At 35.3% G+C, this 16889-nt stretch overlaps 1 protein-coding gene across 4 annotated transcripts in view; it reads right to left on the minus strand.

Moving 5' to 3' along the window:
* Nucleotides 1-1018: 1018 nt before the first annotated feature.
* Nucleotides 1019-16889, minus strand: part of LOC108916948 — a 113418-nt gene continuing 97547 nt past the window's right edge. For all 4 annotated transcript variants that reach the window (XM_018723306.1, XM_018723309.1, XM_018723307.2 and 1 more), the window contains exons 16-19: nucleotides 13358-13521; nucleotides 12045-12255; nucleotides 7332-7618; nucleotides 1019-2654 (exon numbers count right to left, since the gene is read on the minus strand). In XM_018723306.1, coding sequence (XP_018578822.1) covers nucleotides 2405-2654; nucleotides 7332-7618; nucleotides 12045-12255; nucleotides 13358-13521 — 912 coding nt within the window. In that variant the 3' untranslated portion in view covers nucleotides 1019-2404. The remainder of the gene's footprint in view (nucleotides 2655-7331; nucleotides 7619-12044; nucleotides 12256-13357; nucleotides 13522-16889) is intronic.

Genomic DNA, 16889 nt, shown 5'->3' on the forward strand with positions numbered 1-16889 from the left:
TTTTTATTAACGCTCACGCGAACTTTAATTCATTTCACCCTATGTATACATACATATAGGGTGATCCACTTAAGGGGGCTCACTATGGAAATTTCAGAAACGGTAAGGGGTACAATGTAGTTAAATTATGAGTTTTCTGAAGCGAAATTTTGACTTTTATCACTTTTAATAATTGTACAACGAAAACGATCCTTCAGTATCTAATGCTGACAAAGGTCCTTATGAGGTGTTGTCCAGGCATATACCACACAGGGTGTTTTCTAAGTCCATGACATAATTTTAGGATTGGGTTCCTTGGATAAATTTAAAAAAAACTTGTTGAAACGGAATGAGACTCTATTAAGAACCGCGTCTCCCGAACTCAAATTTATAACAACCGATGCAGATTATTAATTTATGCAATACGTCAAAATACCTACAGGGTGTCCCGAAATTCATGCAACAAAATTTGGTCACAGATTCTTAAGACAAATTTAGTGGACCCGTATTTTTTATTTTTACCAAATGGCCCCCTCTTTCGGAGTTACAGCCCCCTGAAGTCCACCCCCTAAGAATAATCTTGTTTTTATATCTCAGAACCCTGTTGTACGAGAGTCACTAAATTTGGTACACAGGGGTTTTATGACATGTGGAATCTGATAGTGCTACGTTTTTAGGCGGGGAACCCCCTTAAGACAATTTTTCGTGGGCTCCTTGTCTTTGGAGCCAAAAAAATTTGGTCGCATGTTTAAATTTCTTAAAAATTATCAGTCCACTAGAAAGCCATTAAATTTAGAAACTTTTTGTCCCTTTATACTTTTTTCGTAAAACGCAATGTTTTCGAGAAAAATATCAAAATGCGATCGAATGTATATCGTGATTCGCCATTTTCCTCGAAAACATTGCTTTTACGAAACAAATATCAAGAGACAAAAAAGTCAATGGCTTTCAAGCTAACTAATAAATTAAAAAAAATCGAATTTGCGACCAAATTTTTCTGGTTCCAAAGACAAGGGGGCCCACGAAAAAGTGTCTTAAGGGGGTTTCTCGCCAAAAAGCGTAGCACTGTTGGATTCCACATGTCATAAAACCCCTATGTACCAAATTTAGTGAATCTCGTACGACATGGTTTTGAAAATGACATCTTAGGGGCAGATTTCAGGGGGCTGAGAAAAAATACGGGTCCCCTAAATTTGTCTTAAGAATCTATGACCAAATTTTGTTGCATGAATTTCGGGACACCCTGTATAAAGTGTGTCACACAAAGTTGTTCAAAAAAGAAAAACTATCTAGTGATCTTTGAAAACCACAAGGACATGATACATGATTATTGTAGTTTAACTTTTTATGTATTAACGTTTCCAAAACTTCCATTGTGCAACATCCTTAAATGAATCAGTGGCATCCCGATGTTCTGTACACATGAAAACACAACAAATTCTAGCGGTCAAAATTAGACGATCAGATGTCACTTTTTAATCAAAGCAATTGCAAAAAAAATACAAGTGAATTTAATTAAAGGCATGTTTGTCACTTCTGTAATTGTAATTACTTTGGCTGTAAAAAAAGAAACAAGTTCTCGAATACCGAATTTTATTTAAATCTTATGGCGCCATCTTGCGGCTGAACAGAGCAACTTTGGGCAGAGGTGTTTAATTGAATTTCGTTATTTTGACCGGAAGAATTTGTGGCGTTTCCATGTATATGGAATATTGAGATGTCACATTTAATAAAAATAATAATAAAAATAATAAAAAAGAATAAATAACATAAATGCTATGAGCACTTTACGCGTAACTTTGCGAATGGAGTTACGCCATATTGGTCCATTAAAATAAATACTAAGGACAAAATTCGCGGGTCAGTTCGACCGCATTAATAAAAAATCTCCATAAAAATATTTAAATTAACTAGAAACATTTTTCTAACTATACATTTTTGTAAAAAAAATATTTATATATACAAAATAGCAATATGCTATAATTTTCAATCAGGCATTTTTTTTATTTCAGTAATTAAAATATTTAATAATAATAAAAAGCTTTCTACAACAGCAGTAAGCGACAAACTGGTATAAAAATTTCGACGTCAGAGATGCATCCAAGACGATTAAGAAATAAAAGAACATTTGTACCTTCATTTTATTATACATTTCCCCTAACGATCACGTCAAAAAATATTAAGATCGCTAATAGGCGAGAACTTTGAAAATATCAGTCAACCAGTTTTGGTGATATGAACAGATATGTCTCTATATCCTGTGCTATATACAAATCCTCAAATAAAAGTAGCTTCTTGCCACTGTCAAAAAATATAAATAAGTAATACGTTCAAAGTTCCCCACAGAAATATAAACATGTACCTCTGCGCTGTCGAATATGGCAGTGAACTAAAGTTAAATGAATTTAAGTACCCTACGAACAAATCATATAGGTGGACGACCTTCGTAACGTAACTTTGGACTGAAGGACCACGAATAATTGTTCATGTAATCACAACACTGGGGCTCGAATAGGCAACTTAGGCAAACGAAAGTAATGATAACTAACTGAAAGGCCAGTGAAGCCCTGAACATACGTTTGAACCAAGGCTGTAGGCCTGGGTCACTTCCCGGGTCGTCGCCATCTCCGTCCCTGGACTTGTCGCCCGCCATACCTTTGTCCTTTGGCTGTAAACTGTAACAAAAGAGATAACCGTCAATGTCAATGTCAATAATCTAATGTCGATCAAAAATTGAAAAGCAAAAATAATATCAAATATATGTCAGTGTCAGGAGTGGGATTTCCATTAATTCAACACTAAAAAATATTAAATCAATAATATATTGCGTACTTTTCCGTATTTTCAAAATTGAGGCATTTTTTTAAAGGAACGAGTTATTATTCTACAATGGACAAACAGTGAGACACGTTAGCACGATAATAAACGAAGACAAGTGTCATTTGAAGAATACCGGCCAGAGGACTTAATCTCCTGTTTCTGAATTTCTTATGGACTAGAATAGTATATGCCTTACGAAACGCCTAACCAGCCCGGATGTTATTAAACCAGAGAAGATTGCAAACCAAGCTAATGATGGTCATGATATAAAGAGATAAAAAATTGACCGGTTATAAATATCCAGTATTCTATACGCAAAATAATTTATAGTCTGTATACCAGAAGATGAAAACAAATTAATAACTACTCTGCGGACTAATGCTCTAACAACTAAGATCATTCGTCAGCTGAACCTATCGGATATACAGGGTGTTAATGAGAAGTTTTGCCAAACTTTAATGGCGTATTCTACCGATGAAAATAATAAAGTTTTGCCCCATAAAAATGTTTGATAGGACGCTTCCTTACGGAGATACAGGGTGTTAAAAGTTTCAAATATTTATATTATTTTTCCTGTAACTTCACTGGCATAAAAGATTTAAGCTATAAAATTTGTGGGATGACATTTTTTTAGTAGGGACTATTTTTTCGTGGATAACTTATTCCAAAATACACTCCAGTGGCTAGTTATTGGGGGAGTGGGGACCATTTTTGAAAAATCGTACGCCACTGGTTTTTTAAATAATTTTAAATGCTTTTAAAATGTACAATCAATTTGTGGCAATAAAGTATTCTAGTAAAAATCCTAGCTACGCCCATGACGACCAGCATTGAATTATACCAGCAATATTTAAAAAAACAGAACCATTCGTCAGTCGCGTTTCCAATTTCATAGATGTGGCATTTACACCGCACCTGCAAATTTTAATATTTATCTTTGCAGGATGTTTCGTTCTTCAACGTGTATAAGAAATTCGTCCTTTTGTAGTTCTTTGCGTGCGCGTGAAACGTTTCGCTTTGAGTAAATCGAAATGGATATATTGCTTAATTCGATATCTTTAAACGAGTTACCGTGAGAATGAAATAAATGATTTCGTTAGATACGACATCTCCGATGGGAGGCAACGGGGATGACACTAATGATATACGCTCGTTTACTCGGTACACACTAACATAATTCCGGAATGAGGCATTTCCTACGAAGACTCCGTACCCCGGCGTTGTAAAGTTGCCGGGTTATGAAAAATGATTAGTGGCGAGCCCATCTTTAAAGTTGAAGCAATAACAAGTGGATCTCTGTGGAACGCCGGATTACCGCGAGGTTCTCTGCGGGCCCGCTGGGCTCGAGATCGCGCTGCTTAAGATTAATCGACCGCTTATCGACTCGTGAGCGGACATGGACTGCCTTAATTAATAATAATAAATAAACAACAAATCACTTATCGTGGCTGAAACATAATCTCCGTTCTAAGATGAATGTTGCGCAACAAATCGTACCATAATTCATTATCCCCGCGTTTGCTTGCAGATACCACCGATAAGGAGTCCCGTGTAACGTTTTTAATTGCGCTACACCGTGTAAAGTTCTAAGAAGACACAAAACCATGAAACGACAATATGTTCAAAAGTCGTGATTTAGTTTTAAGCACTTCTATCAGCCACTTAAAGCTCCTCATCCGTTATAATTCTTCAGATATCGAACTATTAACTTGTAGGAGTTTTCAAGGCGTTAAATCAAAAGTTATTTTGATTTAACGAAACAAGTGTCTGTGAAATTTTAATATTTCTCTAAATTTATTGAAAAGTTATACGAATATAGAACGAAATAGAAGATTACTTCTGTTTCTGATGATGATCGGTGATGGTGATGATAATAATAACGATCGGTGTGATGATGATGATCGGTGTGATGATGATGATCGGTGTGACGATGATGATCGATGTGATGATGATGATGATCGGTGTGATGACGATAACCGGTGTGACGATGATCAGTGTAATGATGATGATGGTGATCATCATCAGCAGATTTACGTAGCTTTTTCTAATGACTGGTTAATAACGTAAAAACCCATCGTCGGTATTATTTATCGTCAGAGATGTTGGTACTTTCTTTTTTACATTTTTATAATCAAAATTTTTCATATTCATTAGCAAAATATTAAAACAACGAAATCCTACCGAGACATTAAGAAAATAGTTACAAGGGGAATCCTACTTTTGTAGCTTTTATTGCAATACAAAGTATTACAAACTACAAACAAATATATGTATACATACCTACAAAATTTTATTCGAGGATAGGTATTTCACATTTTGCTGATTTATGAAAGGATTAAAAAATAAAATCGTAAAGAAGTAAAAACCCACATCTTTGAAGAAAAATGACATTGACAATTGTCACTAAATAGTAATATATTATACATTAAGCTTAAGAAATTAAGCAAGATAATTCCGGGAAAATATTAGTAGGTTTGTATTGTACTACAAAAATTAAACCGATGATTGCTGAAAGACGAAATTCAAATTTTGAATAGAGAAAAATGGCATTTGGAAAATTTTATTTTCGTATAGCTTTTCAAATAAACGATAAAATCGAAATATGAAAATTTCGCAGTTTTCGAACATCAACAAGAACAATTTTACTTCAATTTAATCATTTCTCTCTCTCTCTCTCTCTGAGAGCAGCAATGTTTATTGTATTTAAACACCCTGTATAGCAACAAACGTTATCGATGTATAAAAAAGGTGTACCACAAGTGGTTTGTGATCAATCTTTATGCAATTTATGGGTCAAAAACTAATAATCTAAAATAAATAACCATTTGTTTGTGACATATGTGCATTTTTAATCACGTCTCGTACAAAAAGGTACAATAACATACAACTTGCGAGAAGTACCCGGAATATTCATTGTAACGTCGAAAATTAGACCGCCCACTAGATAATTAGGCGCAATTAGACAACAAAGCCAGTGCGTCTCTATAAAGCATAAAAACGGCTCCAGTTAACATTAAGGGCACGATAATCGCCGTAGTTATTTTAGTTTTAATCTGCCGCTAAGTGAACATGAATGATCAAGTGCCGTAACATTTCCCTAAGCCCAAAAACCATAATGTCTCGGCAGCGCCTTGGCGCATCACTGCTAAATAGGCAGAAATGAAGGCCCCTCGACGCCGCTACTTGCATCGCATATGAATTGCCTGCTTTGCCTACAACTGTTCGAACATCGGATCAAATACAACCATCTCCCGACTACTACGGACTTGTACAGACGCAGACCGTGCCGTATTTTCACTTATTTCCTACTTCTGTGCATGTACAAACCAGATTTTCGTGATCTAAGGTTAAAGTTTGATAAAACGGCGGCCGGTCGGCCACTCCCCGGCAAAGGGTGGTCAGCGGCCAGCCGATGCCGGCCCGAAGGAATATTTCCCAAATAACTTTCGCAAGGATACATATTAACAATTTTATAAATAATAAAAAAAAACTAAAACTGTTTTTTTTTTAAATAGTTTATCGAAAATAGGACAGTTAGTACAACGTATTAATTATGAAGAAAACTTGAAATAACGACGGCGTCAAACTAAAAAATTACGTAACACTTATTTTATATAAACGACCGCAACGAAAACGGTAATATGCTAATCAAAATGGCGGAATTTATATGCCTTATTCATTTCTTTAAGCTCAAACAAAAGACGTTGGGTTATAAAATTGATTAAAATTCTATTGTCGTTTAAACTTATTGCCGGATGCCACACTTAAGAGGGGGTAAAGTGCAACAACATTGGCTGCCTGGACACTTATAAATATTACGATAAAATCATGTGATTTTATTTTATATAACTTGAGTACGTCGATTAAACCGTCATGTCCCTTCGCGGCGGCCTTAGCTAATAAGTGTTAGCGAATGTAAAATTAATAAATTTAACGATTCTCCAAAACTACTTCCAATATTAAGATTAGTGAAACTAGATTTAGAAGTATAAGTTGTATTTTATACACAAATTCATTGTTCGTAGTCGATTTGGTGCAACTTTTATTTGAAACACTTATTTTGTGTCATGACATCGACAATCTCTTTCTATTTCGTCATTTAAATAAAAAATTCTAGCAACTTTGTACACAAATACACATTCTATGATTCCGAAAAACATAACAATTCAGCAATCCGTCAATACAACAATACGTTTGCTTTGGCACAAAATGAGTAAATAGATCTAAAACAGGCATATTTTAATTTATTTAAGGTCTTAAATGAGGTCAAAATGAAAAAAGAAAAAATAAGGGTTTCATATTCTTTAAGTTTTTGATGTAGCTGTCATCGCAAAAAATACCCCTAAGTGTTTTGTGTTTATATATTTTACAAAAAATTTCACTTTGGTTTTAATCAGAAAAATAAAGTTTCAACCTCCCCTCTTTGAACGGCTGTCTCCCTTTTTGTTTTCGAAGTCGTATCGCCTCCTGACATATCCCGACTTGCAATGAGTAACAAAACGGCACAGAAAAATCATCAATTTTCATCTTACCTTAGGCGGTCCGGAATCGTAGCGGAACAAGCGGCAGTCCTGACAATCAACGACCTGCACCGCTGCTGCAAAGCCTTCAGCTCCTCTTCCGCCGCGTTCAATTTTTCTCTCATTATGAGTCTTGCTTTGGAATCCGGCGACAGACCAACTTCGAGCTGCCTCACCAGCCGCCGAATTGCCGCCAATCTGCCCTGCCTCTCGCCTATCTCGTGCTCGGAACCTTCGTCCGAAATGCCGCTGTCCGAAAACGAGCCCTCGGTGAATATCTCCTGTAGCGGGTGGTAGCCCTGCAACAAAGAGAAAAAATTAAATCGAAATGTAAACGAAAATTTAATCTAAATTGTACAGTCGCTTTGAAAATCGCGCATCTTTTAAATCTTTCTTCTAAAATAAAGCGAACAATAACAAATGCGCTCAGTAGCGGGAAATTTGAAATAGCTTTAAACATTTTAAAGTAAAGTAAAAAGTTAGTAATAAAAAATAAAAAAATAATTTAGTTGAAAGAGCAAATAGATTAAAATTAAATGGTAGAAAATAAAGTAATAGCTCATATTAATCTAGATTGTCACGTTTTTGACAGTGGTTTAAAAAATGCGCGTCTTTGTAAAAATCTTTTCCATACAGGGTGTCCCCTTTTTTGAGCCGGTGCGACAAAAACGCGCATCTCGGTTATTTGACGAGGTGCAAGGTTGATTAAGAGACTAAGATTGCCGAAGAGAAATTTAACCTATCTTTCCCATTTTTGAAAATATGTTTAGACTGTTAAAGAAAAAGTTTAATCTTGATAAATTAAACCATTTCATACAAATTTAAGGTTAGATACATATTAAGAGTGGGATATGCATTGAAATATAAATTAGGACAATTTCGAAAAAGCAAGTAGGTACGCGTTTTTCCAAAAATATCTAATTTTGATTTACATCTATTTAGTAATAGTGAAAATTGTTCTGCAACTAAAAAAAATGAATTGATTGAATTTTAAGGAGATTTGACAGTCTGTTGTTTCTTTTGAGTTTATCTCCCTAATTAATGATTTTAGCCGTTAGAAATTTTTGTTTTTAACTTTCGATTATTGCGATTCATCGGACTACAGAATAGTGGTAAAAATGGACCCAAGTGAGGAATGTCATATGATGACTCATGACTGACCATTCCTCAGTGTTTTCTGGAAGTTTTGACGTATAGCTTGTAGTTACACGATCACAAAAAGGAGATACGCTGCGGGTAGATGCTTTTGCCTTTGCCAATCACCCCTGAAAACTGCTTAGTATGCGACGCGGCGCTTTTCATTACCGTAGCAGAGCGTCGAGCACTTCATTCCTGCGAATTCTATGTGAAAGTGCCGGCGTTGGCCGACTGCATCCGACTGGATTCCACCATAGTGAAATCGTCTCCTCGCACGACACTGTAACACTGTTCTATTTCCACTTCGGAATCAAAATTTAATAGGCGATAGAACTAGACGCAAGAACAAAAAGAAAAGTTCATGTGAATGTTTTAAAAAGCTTCGACGTCGTAGGGATTTTGAATTTATTGAAGGATTAGTCAAGTGTAAATCTACGTCATTGAATTTTTCAGATTTTTAACGACTACATTGTACATACTGCAAATTGCCCTTTTTTTTAATTTTACATCTGTCAGAAACGTCAAATTCGAATCCCTTATAGCGGTTTCAGTTACAATAATCGCAATTATTCATTTGTTTTTGATAGAGGTTACTTTCAATTCTTCAGCGGTCAAAAGTGACACTTACTTTCTGCGTGTAAAAAACATTGAAAATAAAAGATATTAATTTTAAATAGTGTGAGTCGGTCCCGATGACGAATAGTGTCAGTACATTGGAAATATGTATCTCTGCACTTTCCTTATTAGAAATTCCATTACTTTGGTGTTCAATTTTTTCCCAACAGACTATTGTAAACGGCGTTACACCTTAAAGTCGAATATATTTCATAATACGAATTTATGCCGAGCAAGATGTGAAATTATTAAAATTTCATACGTGGAGCATATGCCATCTCTTGAGCTTTATACATATTTTAATACACACTTAACGACGTAGACAGGAAGGAGTAGAATATTGGAAATAAAGACCGCGCCGCGGCAGATCGAAAGTAAAACGAGCTATATAAATAATAATATTTTACGTCCTTTCAAAATTATGTGAAATTTGGAAAATATATAACCACGTTTTTTATAATAGTGTCAGCAGTTTTTCTAAATCATTTAACTAAGTATGTATTCATTTTCTGACTTTAGATCCTTTTCCTCATCTAATTTTGAAATATTTTTCTTATATACAGGGTGTTCGGAAATAGTGGTACTTCACCGCCGTTCTTGGTGGTGAAAATTCGAAATATTTGAAACTATTCAATTTTCGTGGTTGAAAATAGTATTGCATTGTCGAAACCAATACAGTTGCTTGAACAAAATTTGGACAGGACATACAATGCGAAACATCGACTTAATGTTAAAAATGCTGTCACCGCCGTTCTTGGTTGTGAAAATTTGAAATATTTGGAATTATCCAATTTTCGTGACTGAAAACATATATAAGTATTCAATTTTCGAAACCGAGAGAGTTGCACTAACCAAATTTGTACAGGACATAGCTAATACAATGCGAAACATCGCCCGGTGAGAAATATTGGACAAAATTCTCACCACTCGCCAATTTTCATCATCTCGTGATTTTTTTTTAATAACCTCGTGGTAATCTGAATTTTCATATTCCTGTGAGGATTTTTCGAAAAACCCTTTTTTTAATGCTTAGGGAGCGCCCCAACCTCAATGTCGAAACATTGGAAAAACATTTTTTTTTACATGCTAAAAGTACGAAATAGATTCAATAGAACCCTACGTAACATGTTATACCCAAACCATGAATTTGAATCTAAAAAACCTAATCTCAAAACCAACATTAACTAAGTTTAAACTCGCTAAATTAAGGATTAATAAAAAAAAAATGAAAAATCTTTATTGTACAGATTTTTTTCTACAACTGAACATCGAGTATTTAAAAATTTCTGCTTCGACACTGAGGTTGGGCTAAGCATTAAAAAAAGGGTTTTTCGAAAAAACCTCACCGGAATATGGAAATTCAGATTACCACGAGATTATTAAAAAAATCACGACGAGACGATGAAAATTGGCGAGTGGCGAGAATTTTGTCCAATATTTCCCACTGTGCGCCGTTCTTGGTGGTGAAAATTTGAAATATTGGGAATTATTCAAATTTCGTAGCTGAAAACATACATACAGGGTCGGAAAGTCCCCATGGTTCATCGGCCGTTACGTGAGCGGGATAAAGTAAGTCATAGAAATCCGTGCGATAGAGAAAGATGGCTATAATGAAGGCGTCTAATAGTTACCGCCCATTTCGCCCTTTCATAAATAAGATCCACTTCTTATTGTATTATTTGTACTACCAAATAATTCTTTACACTTAATAGTAACTTATTACCCAAAACTTATCCCTCTCCTTCAAAGCAGTTAAAGTTATTGGCAAAAAAACATTTATTTGAAGTCATCTTCAAACGCATCTACCTCCCGTAGGGCGGATTTGCGGACCCATGTTTATATGAAATTTTTGTCCTATTTTGAGTCGACAAATCTACCCTCAAAGTGAAGTACCACAATTTCCGAACACCTGGTATATATTTACTTGTGATTGAGATACAGGATGTTAAGTCCAATATAATTTAGTAATACGACAATTAGGCAATATAGATTCTCTGAAATTTCAGTAAGGCTTTTAATTTATTTAATAGAATTCAATTTAACCCGAATTTCAATAAAATGCCCATTAGCCTTAACACGGCAGTCTAGGAACTAGGAAATTTATTTTGTTGGAAGCAAAAATAAAAGTCGTCGGGGGTGATCACTTTCGGCGATGTTCCGATTTTCAGTGGACCACACCGTACATCATTAAAATTCTAGTTATATTCGTTCAAATGCGGCGCACATAACTCCTACTGTAAAACAAGAAGTAGTAAATTCCGGTGGAAGAATATTTATAGTTATTTTTCGGAATACTACGGCGGTCCGAATAGTAAATATTTTGTCGGGGACCATACGCGATGGCTGATTCCAGTTTGTGCGACGACGCGCGGATGGATTTTGACCAACGTAATGCTGCTATTTCCGGATCGTTAATCGTACTCTAGTTGAGTTTCGGGTCACGTATCCAGAATGTTCTACGGAATCAGCGTAAAAATACAAATTTAATATCGGATCGTAGAGCTTCACTTAGGCCCTGAGGTCAAGCTTATACTCCGGGACTACAGAGGATAGTCAGATTATTACCGGCGATTTTCACAAGCGGACTCGCCGAAAACTAATATTTATATACGGGCCGCCCCTGCGGCCGTTCTTGGTTTTAGCAGGAGACCAGGAAAATATTTCTCGCGAACGCGAGAAAAACCGACGGGGTCTTTTCTCCTGTTTACCTTTTAGCAGATGTGCCTCGTGCCAATTAATACGCCCAACAGTGCATTTAAGTCCGAATCTTCCGCAGCTCTTGTGGGATCGATAATACAAAATAGTGTCTCAAATCGAATTGCCACCAGATCAATTTTTCCACGTTTTAAATCAGAATGATCTAAGCTAAGGCGTTCAAAACATCGGAGAAAAATGTAGATATAATTACCAAATTAATCATAGACTGAAGCGATATTATCACTAAACGTTTATTTTTTGGACAAGCGATCCTACCTGGTGTGCGGTGGTTTCCGACAAGACCTTGGCCACGTCCCTCACGCAGGTTGCGGTCTGGTCGGTGAAGGTGCCATTTGTCAAACAAGAGTCGAGTAAATGTATAGTTTTCTCGTCCTCTCGTAAATCCTTCTGTAGCTGCTCCAGCCTGGACTCGAGCGTTTTCCAGGCTGGTAAAAGGCTTTCCATTTGGCACAGCTTATCAGTGGTACTGAAACAAAATAATCGAGGTAAGTTTATAGAATTCTGGAGATGAGCGTTGACAGCACCAAGATGGACGCTAAGATGAAATTAGAGTCGTGGTCGACTGTTAAAACATTAAATGTATTTAAAGGATTTCTATTTACGTATCGTATGCGTGCGGTGGCGATTAGAAAAGGCCATTAATGCATGTATAAATAACTTGCATGAATGAATATATAACGGCAAATAATGATTTTCCATCGGATCTTCGATTAAGTTTTCTCACGAAGTTCGACGTGTCCAGTAAGTAAGACATTTAAAGTACATTGGCCAGATAGTGTAGTGTACGATGCGTATACATATAAAACATTTTATAATTAGTATTCTATGTGAAATCTTTCCACTACCCTGTGCCCGATTCCCCACTACAAGCGACTATATGTCGGCAGCTGCACCCACGGATAACGTGGATTGCTTTCGAAGTACATAGAATTCATTTAATTCATTTATATATGGGGGACTTAAAACACAAATTCAAGTTTGAATTATTTCCCCCTACCGCTTGAAATTTATAATAAAATAATATCTAGCTTCAATTTTGGACACCACATTAACCTGCCTTTATTAAATTTTAACAAAAATTTGATCATTCTAAAATCTTTAATCACAAATCTAAAATTAGAAAATTACTCATTATTCGAACAAATTTTATGACTTTTTCATGGAAATACCATTTGAAATTAAAAACTTTTAATGAATTTCTACAATTTTCAGTGCCGTCGGTATATGGTTCTCCAATGCTTTGGTCAACGTGCTTCTATATCTCCATCCGCTACTAGTGGACATATTTGTACACCAATTCAATAAATCTTTTGGTTTTGATTAATTTTTAATATTTTCCATCTTCAGAGAAATCTGAATGAACGTGGTATTTCCATAAAAATTCTACACCCTCGAAAGGTTCATTAAAGTCATGATGAGCCAAAACTGGTGCAAATACCTCCAAAAATGATAAATATCTGATATAGACTGTAGAAAGTTCGATAAATTTGAAATGTTTTCTCAGTTTATAATTAGTCCAACATAAGAAGATAAATATTTTAAACGTTTCATCTGCTTACTGTACTTACCAGGTACGGGCTTTGTCAAAGAGTTCATAGAGCTCGGAAATGTCCGATTTCAGGGAGCACTCGCTAAAATCTTCGTAATCCTGATTCTCTAATGTGAATCTATGGACAATGGCATTCAGTGAGGCCAGCTTTACACCATGATTTGTTATGGTTTCCAGCAATTTCTGCAACAAAGAGAATTTATTATAATTAAATTATCGAATCAGTAATTTCTTCGAAACAAATTCCAAAGTATACTTTTAATTACAGGGTATTGTAAAATATTAATTATGGTGACGATTATAAGGCAAGCTCGGTATTGACATCAAGATGCTCTCGACATATCTCTGTCTTTTCATCTCTTGCAATTAAAAAAGAACAATACACATCTGGAGCGTCTAGATGTTAATACCGAACTTGCCTGTAATGAATGTAGCACATCCTTATTTTACGAATAGTTCAGCGAAAACAGTAGAAATCATTGAAATGGGCTCATTCAGCAAATTTTTTTTATCTGCTTAACGGAAGATATTGCAATTTTAAGGTTCTCTGCAAAAAATTAGAATTTTATATTGCCTACAAGGCATCCAAAAAAAATCATATACTGAGTATTCGCGGGTGAGGTCACCGCATGGGAAACCGATGCCGTATGCTTGCGTATGTTGCCAGTCAGTCGGGTAGTCTGGTATTAGTTGCCTGTTAAGTTTCGATTGAGTATATAAGACACCGAATTTTGTTAGCAATATGGAAGACACAGAACAGAAAAAAATTACAAATATTGTATTGTTCCCCGGTGTGAGACCACTAGTGTGAAGACGCCTAAGAAAATAATAATGTCCCCGTAATTCTATCGTGCGGATCTAAAATCAATAGTCTATTAGTCTCTACTTAGATTTGTTTTTTTTTAATATCTTTTATTTGAAAAATGACTTATTTTGAAAGCAACAAAACTACCCTGCGTAATTTAGGTATGTAATATATATCCTCTAGAAGCACTATACACTTGTGTTACCCAATGTCGATTTTTTTATAAATATTATACAAATATTTATAGGTACTAAGTTTTTATATACGAATACATAATAAATATTACATATATTAATATATTTATAAAATATTAGGTACATTTTATGTAGTTTCTATGGGAATAAAAATAGTAATAAGCATTTTGTATTTGATTAGGTAAATCATTGAAACCTGTGACAAACAGTTTCGTCCAATTAAACGCAAAATCCTTATTCTTATTTACTATTCTTATTGTACAAAAACATCAAAACTTCGCTACAAACGTACTTAACCTTTGCATTTTCACTCCTCTCATCTCAGCACTGATAATGTCGTGGTTTTTATTAAAAAACTCCATAACCATTAAACCTACTTCTGGCAAATTAGAAGTATCTGCAATTACGAAATTTGTTTCCATTTTTTAAATTTAATATGCACAAACGTTAAAACATTCTGTAGATGCAGAAACTCCTCTGGAAGTAGCGCCAAGCCGGCTGACCGTCCCATGCGGTGACGTCATTGCATTGCCATGACTGAGACAAATATTCGCATTTTAAAATAGTTTGAACACCGCTCAACGGATCGAGTTGAAATTTTCAGGATCGCCTAATCATGAGCAATACTCTGTGTATACAAAATAAGAACGTTTTTAAAAATTTACTGAATGTCCCCATTATATTTTTTACGTAGGTATATTATGGGGGCGGGAGTTAAAAAATTCAAAGCCGAGCCGGTAAATTTCTGAATAGTACAACTTCGTTCGCGAAGTGAATGAGAGAGGGATACAGTAGGTCCAGGGAGTCGACAGCAGATCAGCCTCCCTTGGGGACGTTCTCAACTCAAGTCTTTCCGTCCAAGTGGCAGCGTCAGGATGGTCATCCGTATGTCCCTAGCTTGTCGGTTTTCATAGCTGCATGTGTATAAATTACTGAAGTTTATGGACATGCCCTAACGCGACCGTATTTTATTATTGACAGGGTCACAAATAAGAAAATCTAACTAATTCAAGGCTGCATCAACCGAATTGGCAGTATCCCTTGAACATTTATTTTACCGCAGGTAGGCAAATCAAATTTATATTTAGGGGCGGTTCGATTTTCGATGTAAGTCTGGATAATCATATAAATGTAATGAACAAATTGTATTGTACCTACTTTTTGATTTTAAATTAAAAGTTGTCCTTAAATTTTGTTATATCTATTTTATATTTATCTGTTCACATCATGTTAACTGTTTGTAGTAAGTTAAAACTGACACAAAAATTAAAGATGTGGAAATAAAAAATGGGACATTAAAAGATACAGGTTAAAAATAGTTATTAGGAAAAAATCGATAAAAATTCCAAAGTTAAAGATTGAGAATGAGGAGCCGTAAAATTTAATTTTGAACGACGTGACACCTAGTTGCAGCATCATGTAAATAAAGAGCGAATTTGAAAGTTTTTAGGACGAATATTACGCCTAGATAAAAAAATAACGCTTTCATACACCGCTCTGTATATTTCACAATAAAAATGCTCCTTAATAGAGGGTTCAACTGTCTTACGCTAATCATAGCGTAGTTTTTATTCGGGTTGCCGGTTCTTAGAAATGTAAATTTAAGGTATTTAATTTGGCAATTACGTGACACTATGTATGTGTATAAAAGAAAGGCAGCATGTCGTTAACAACGCAGCAGAATAACAAAAACCATTGACACTACCTTCACCAGGTTCCGAGTATGGTGACGAAAATACAGAAACCAAACTGAGTTTAAAGGTGGACAAAAACTTACGTAGCGCACCGTACTTTTAGCACAGGTACTGTTTTCGAAACGTTGGAAAGCTTTAAATTCGCGTAAGAAGTTTATTAAGATTGAATTTGTGTAAAAATAAGTGATCGAAATTTTTCTCGACTTTTATTGCATAAAATGAAATAGTCGAAAAAATATTGCATGCAGCTCGCGTGTAAAGCACCTTTTTTCATTCGTGAGACTGTTGCGCTTGTGGAAAAAGTGTTTACACACTTATTGCATAACAATATATTTCATAATTTAAAGGCAGGACACATGCAAATACAATTATTTATATCCGCGTATTGGAAAAAAATGCAGAATTATGCAAATTACGAAATAACGAGAAATTAAAAATGTGTCATCGAAATCGGATCGTCGCCGCGAAAGCAAACTTTATTTCAATAAATCGGTCCTCGATTTGTGAGATTCGCACCCGGGCTGAGCCTTTGTAGTAAAAAAGTTCGCCGCCTATTCTCAGTTTTGTACAGAACTGTACTGAATTCGAATCAATTGATTGGCTGTTGATTGTAAATTGAATTACATTGGAATGCGTGTCTGCAACGTTTTACAAACGGCATACCAATGCGGCTGGAGTTCTAGGGACATGTAACTCCCCAAGACCAAATTGTAGTGGTTATATCCACAAACCTCAAAATCAAATTCCGCGTCTACATGATAATACATAGGCGTAAGTAAATTTTCAGACCCCAGATTTTTACACACAGCTGCCGTAGATAGATTAATGTTTACTTTTCAACAAACTTAAAGTAAGGGA

Source organism: Anoplophora glabripennis, unplaced genomic scaffold, assembly GCF_000390285.2.
Source record: "Anoplophora glabripennis isolate ALB-LARVAE unplaced genomic scaffold, Agla_2.0 scaffold2, whole genome shotgun sequence".
NCBI classification, from domain to species: Eukaryota; Metazoa; Arthropoda; class Insecta; order Coleoptera; family Cerambycidae; genus Anoplophora; species Anoplophora glabripennis.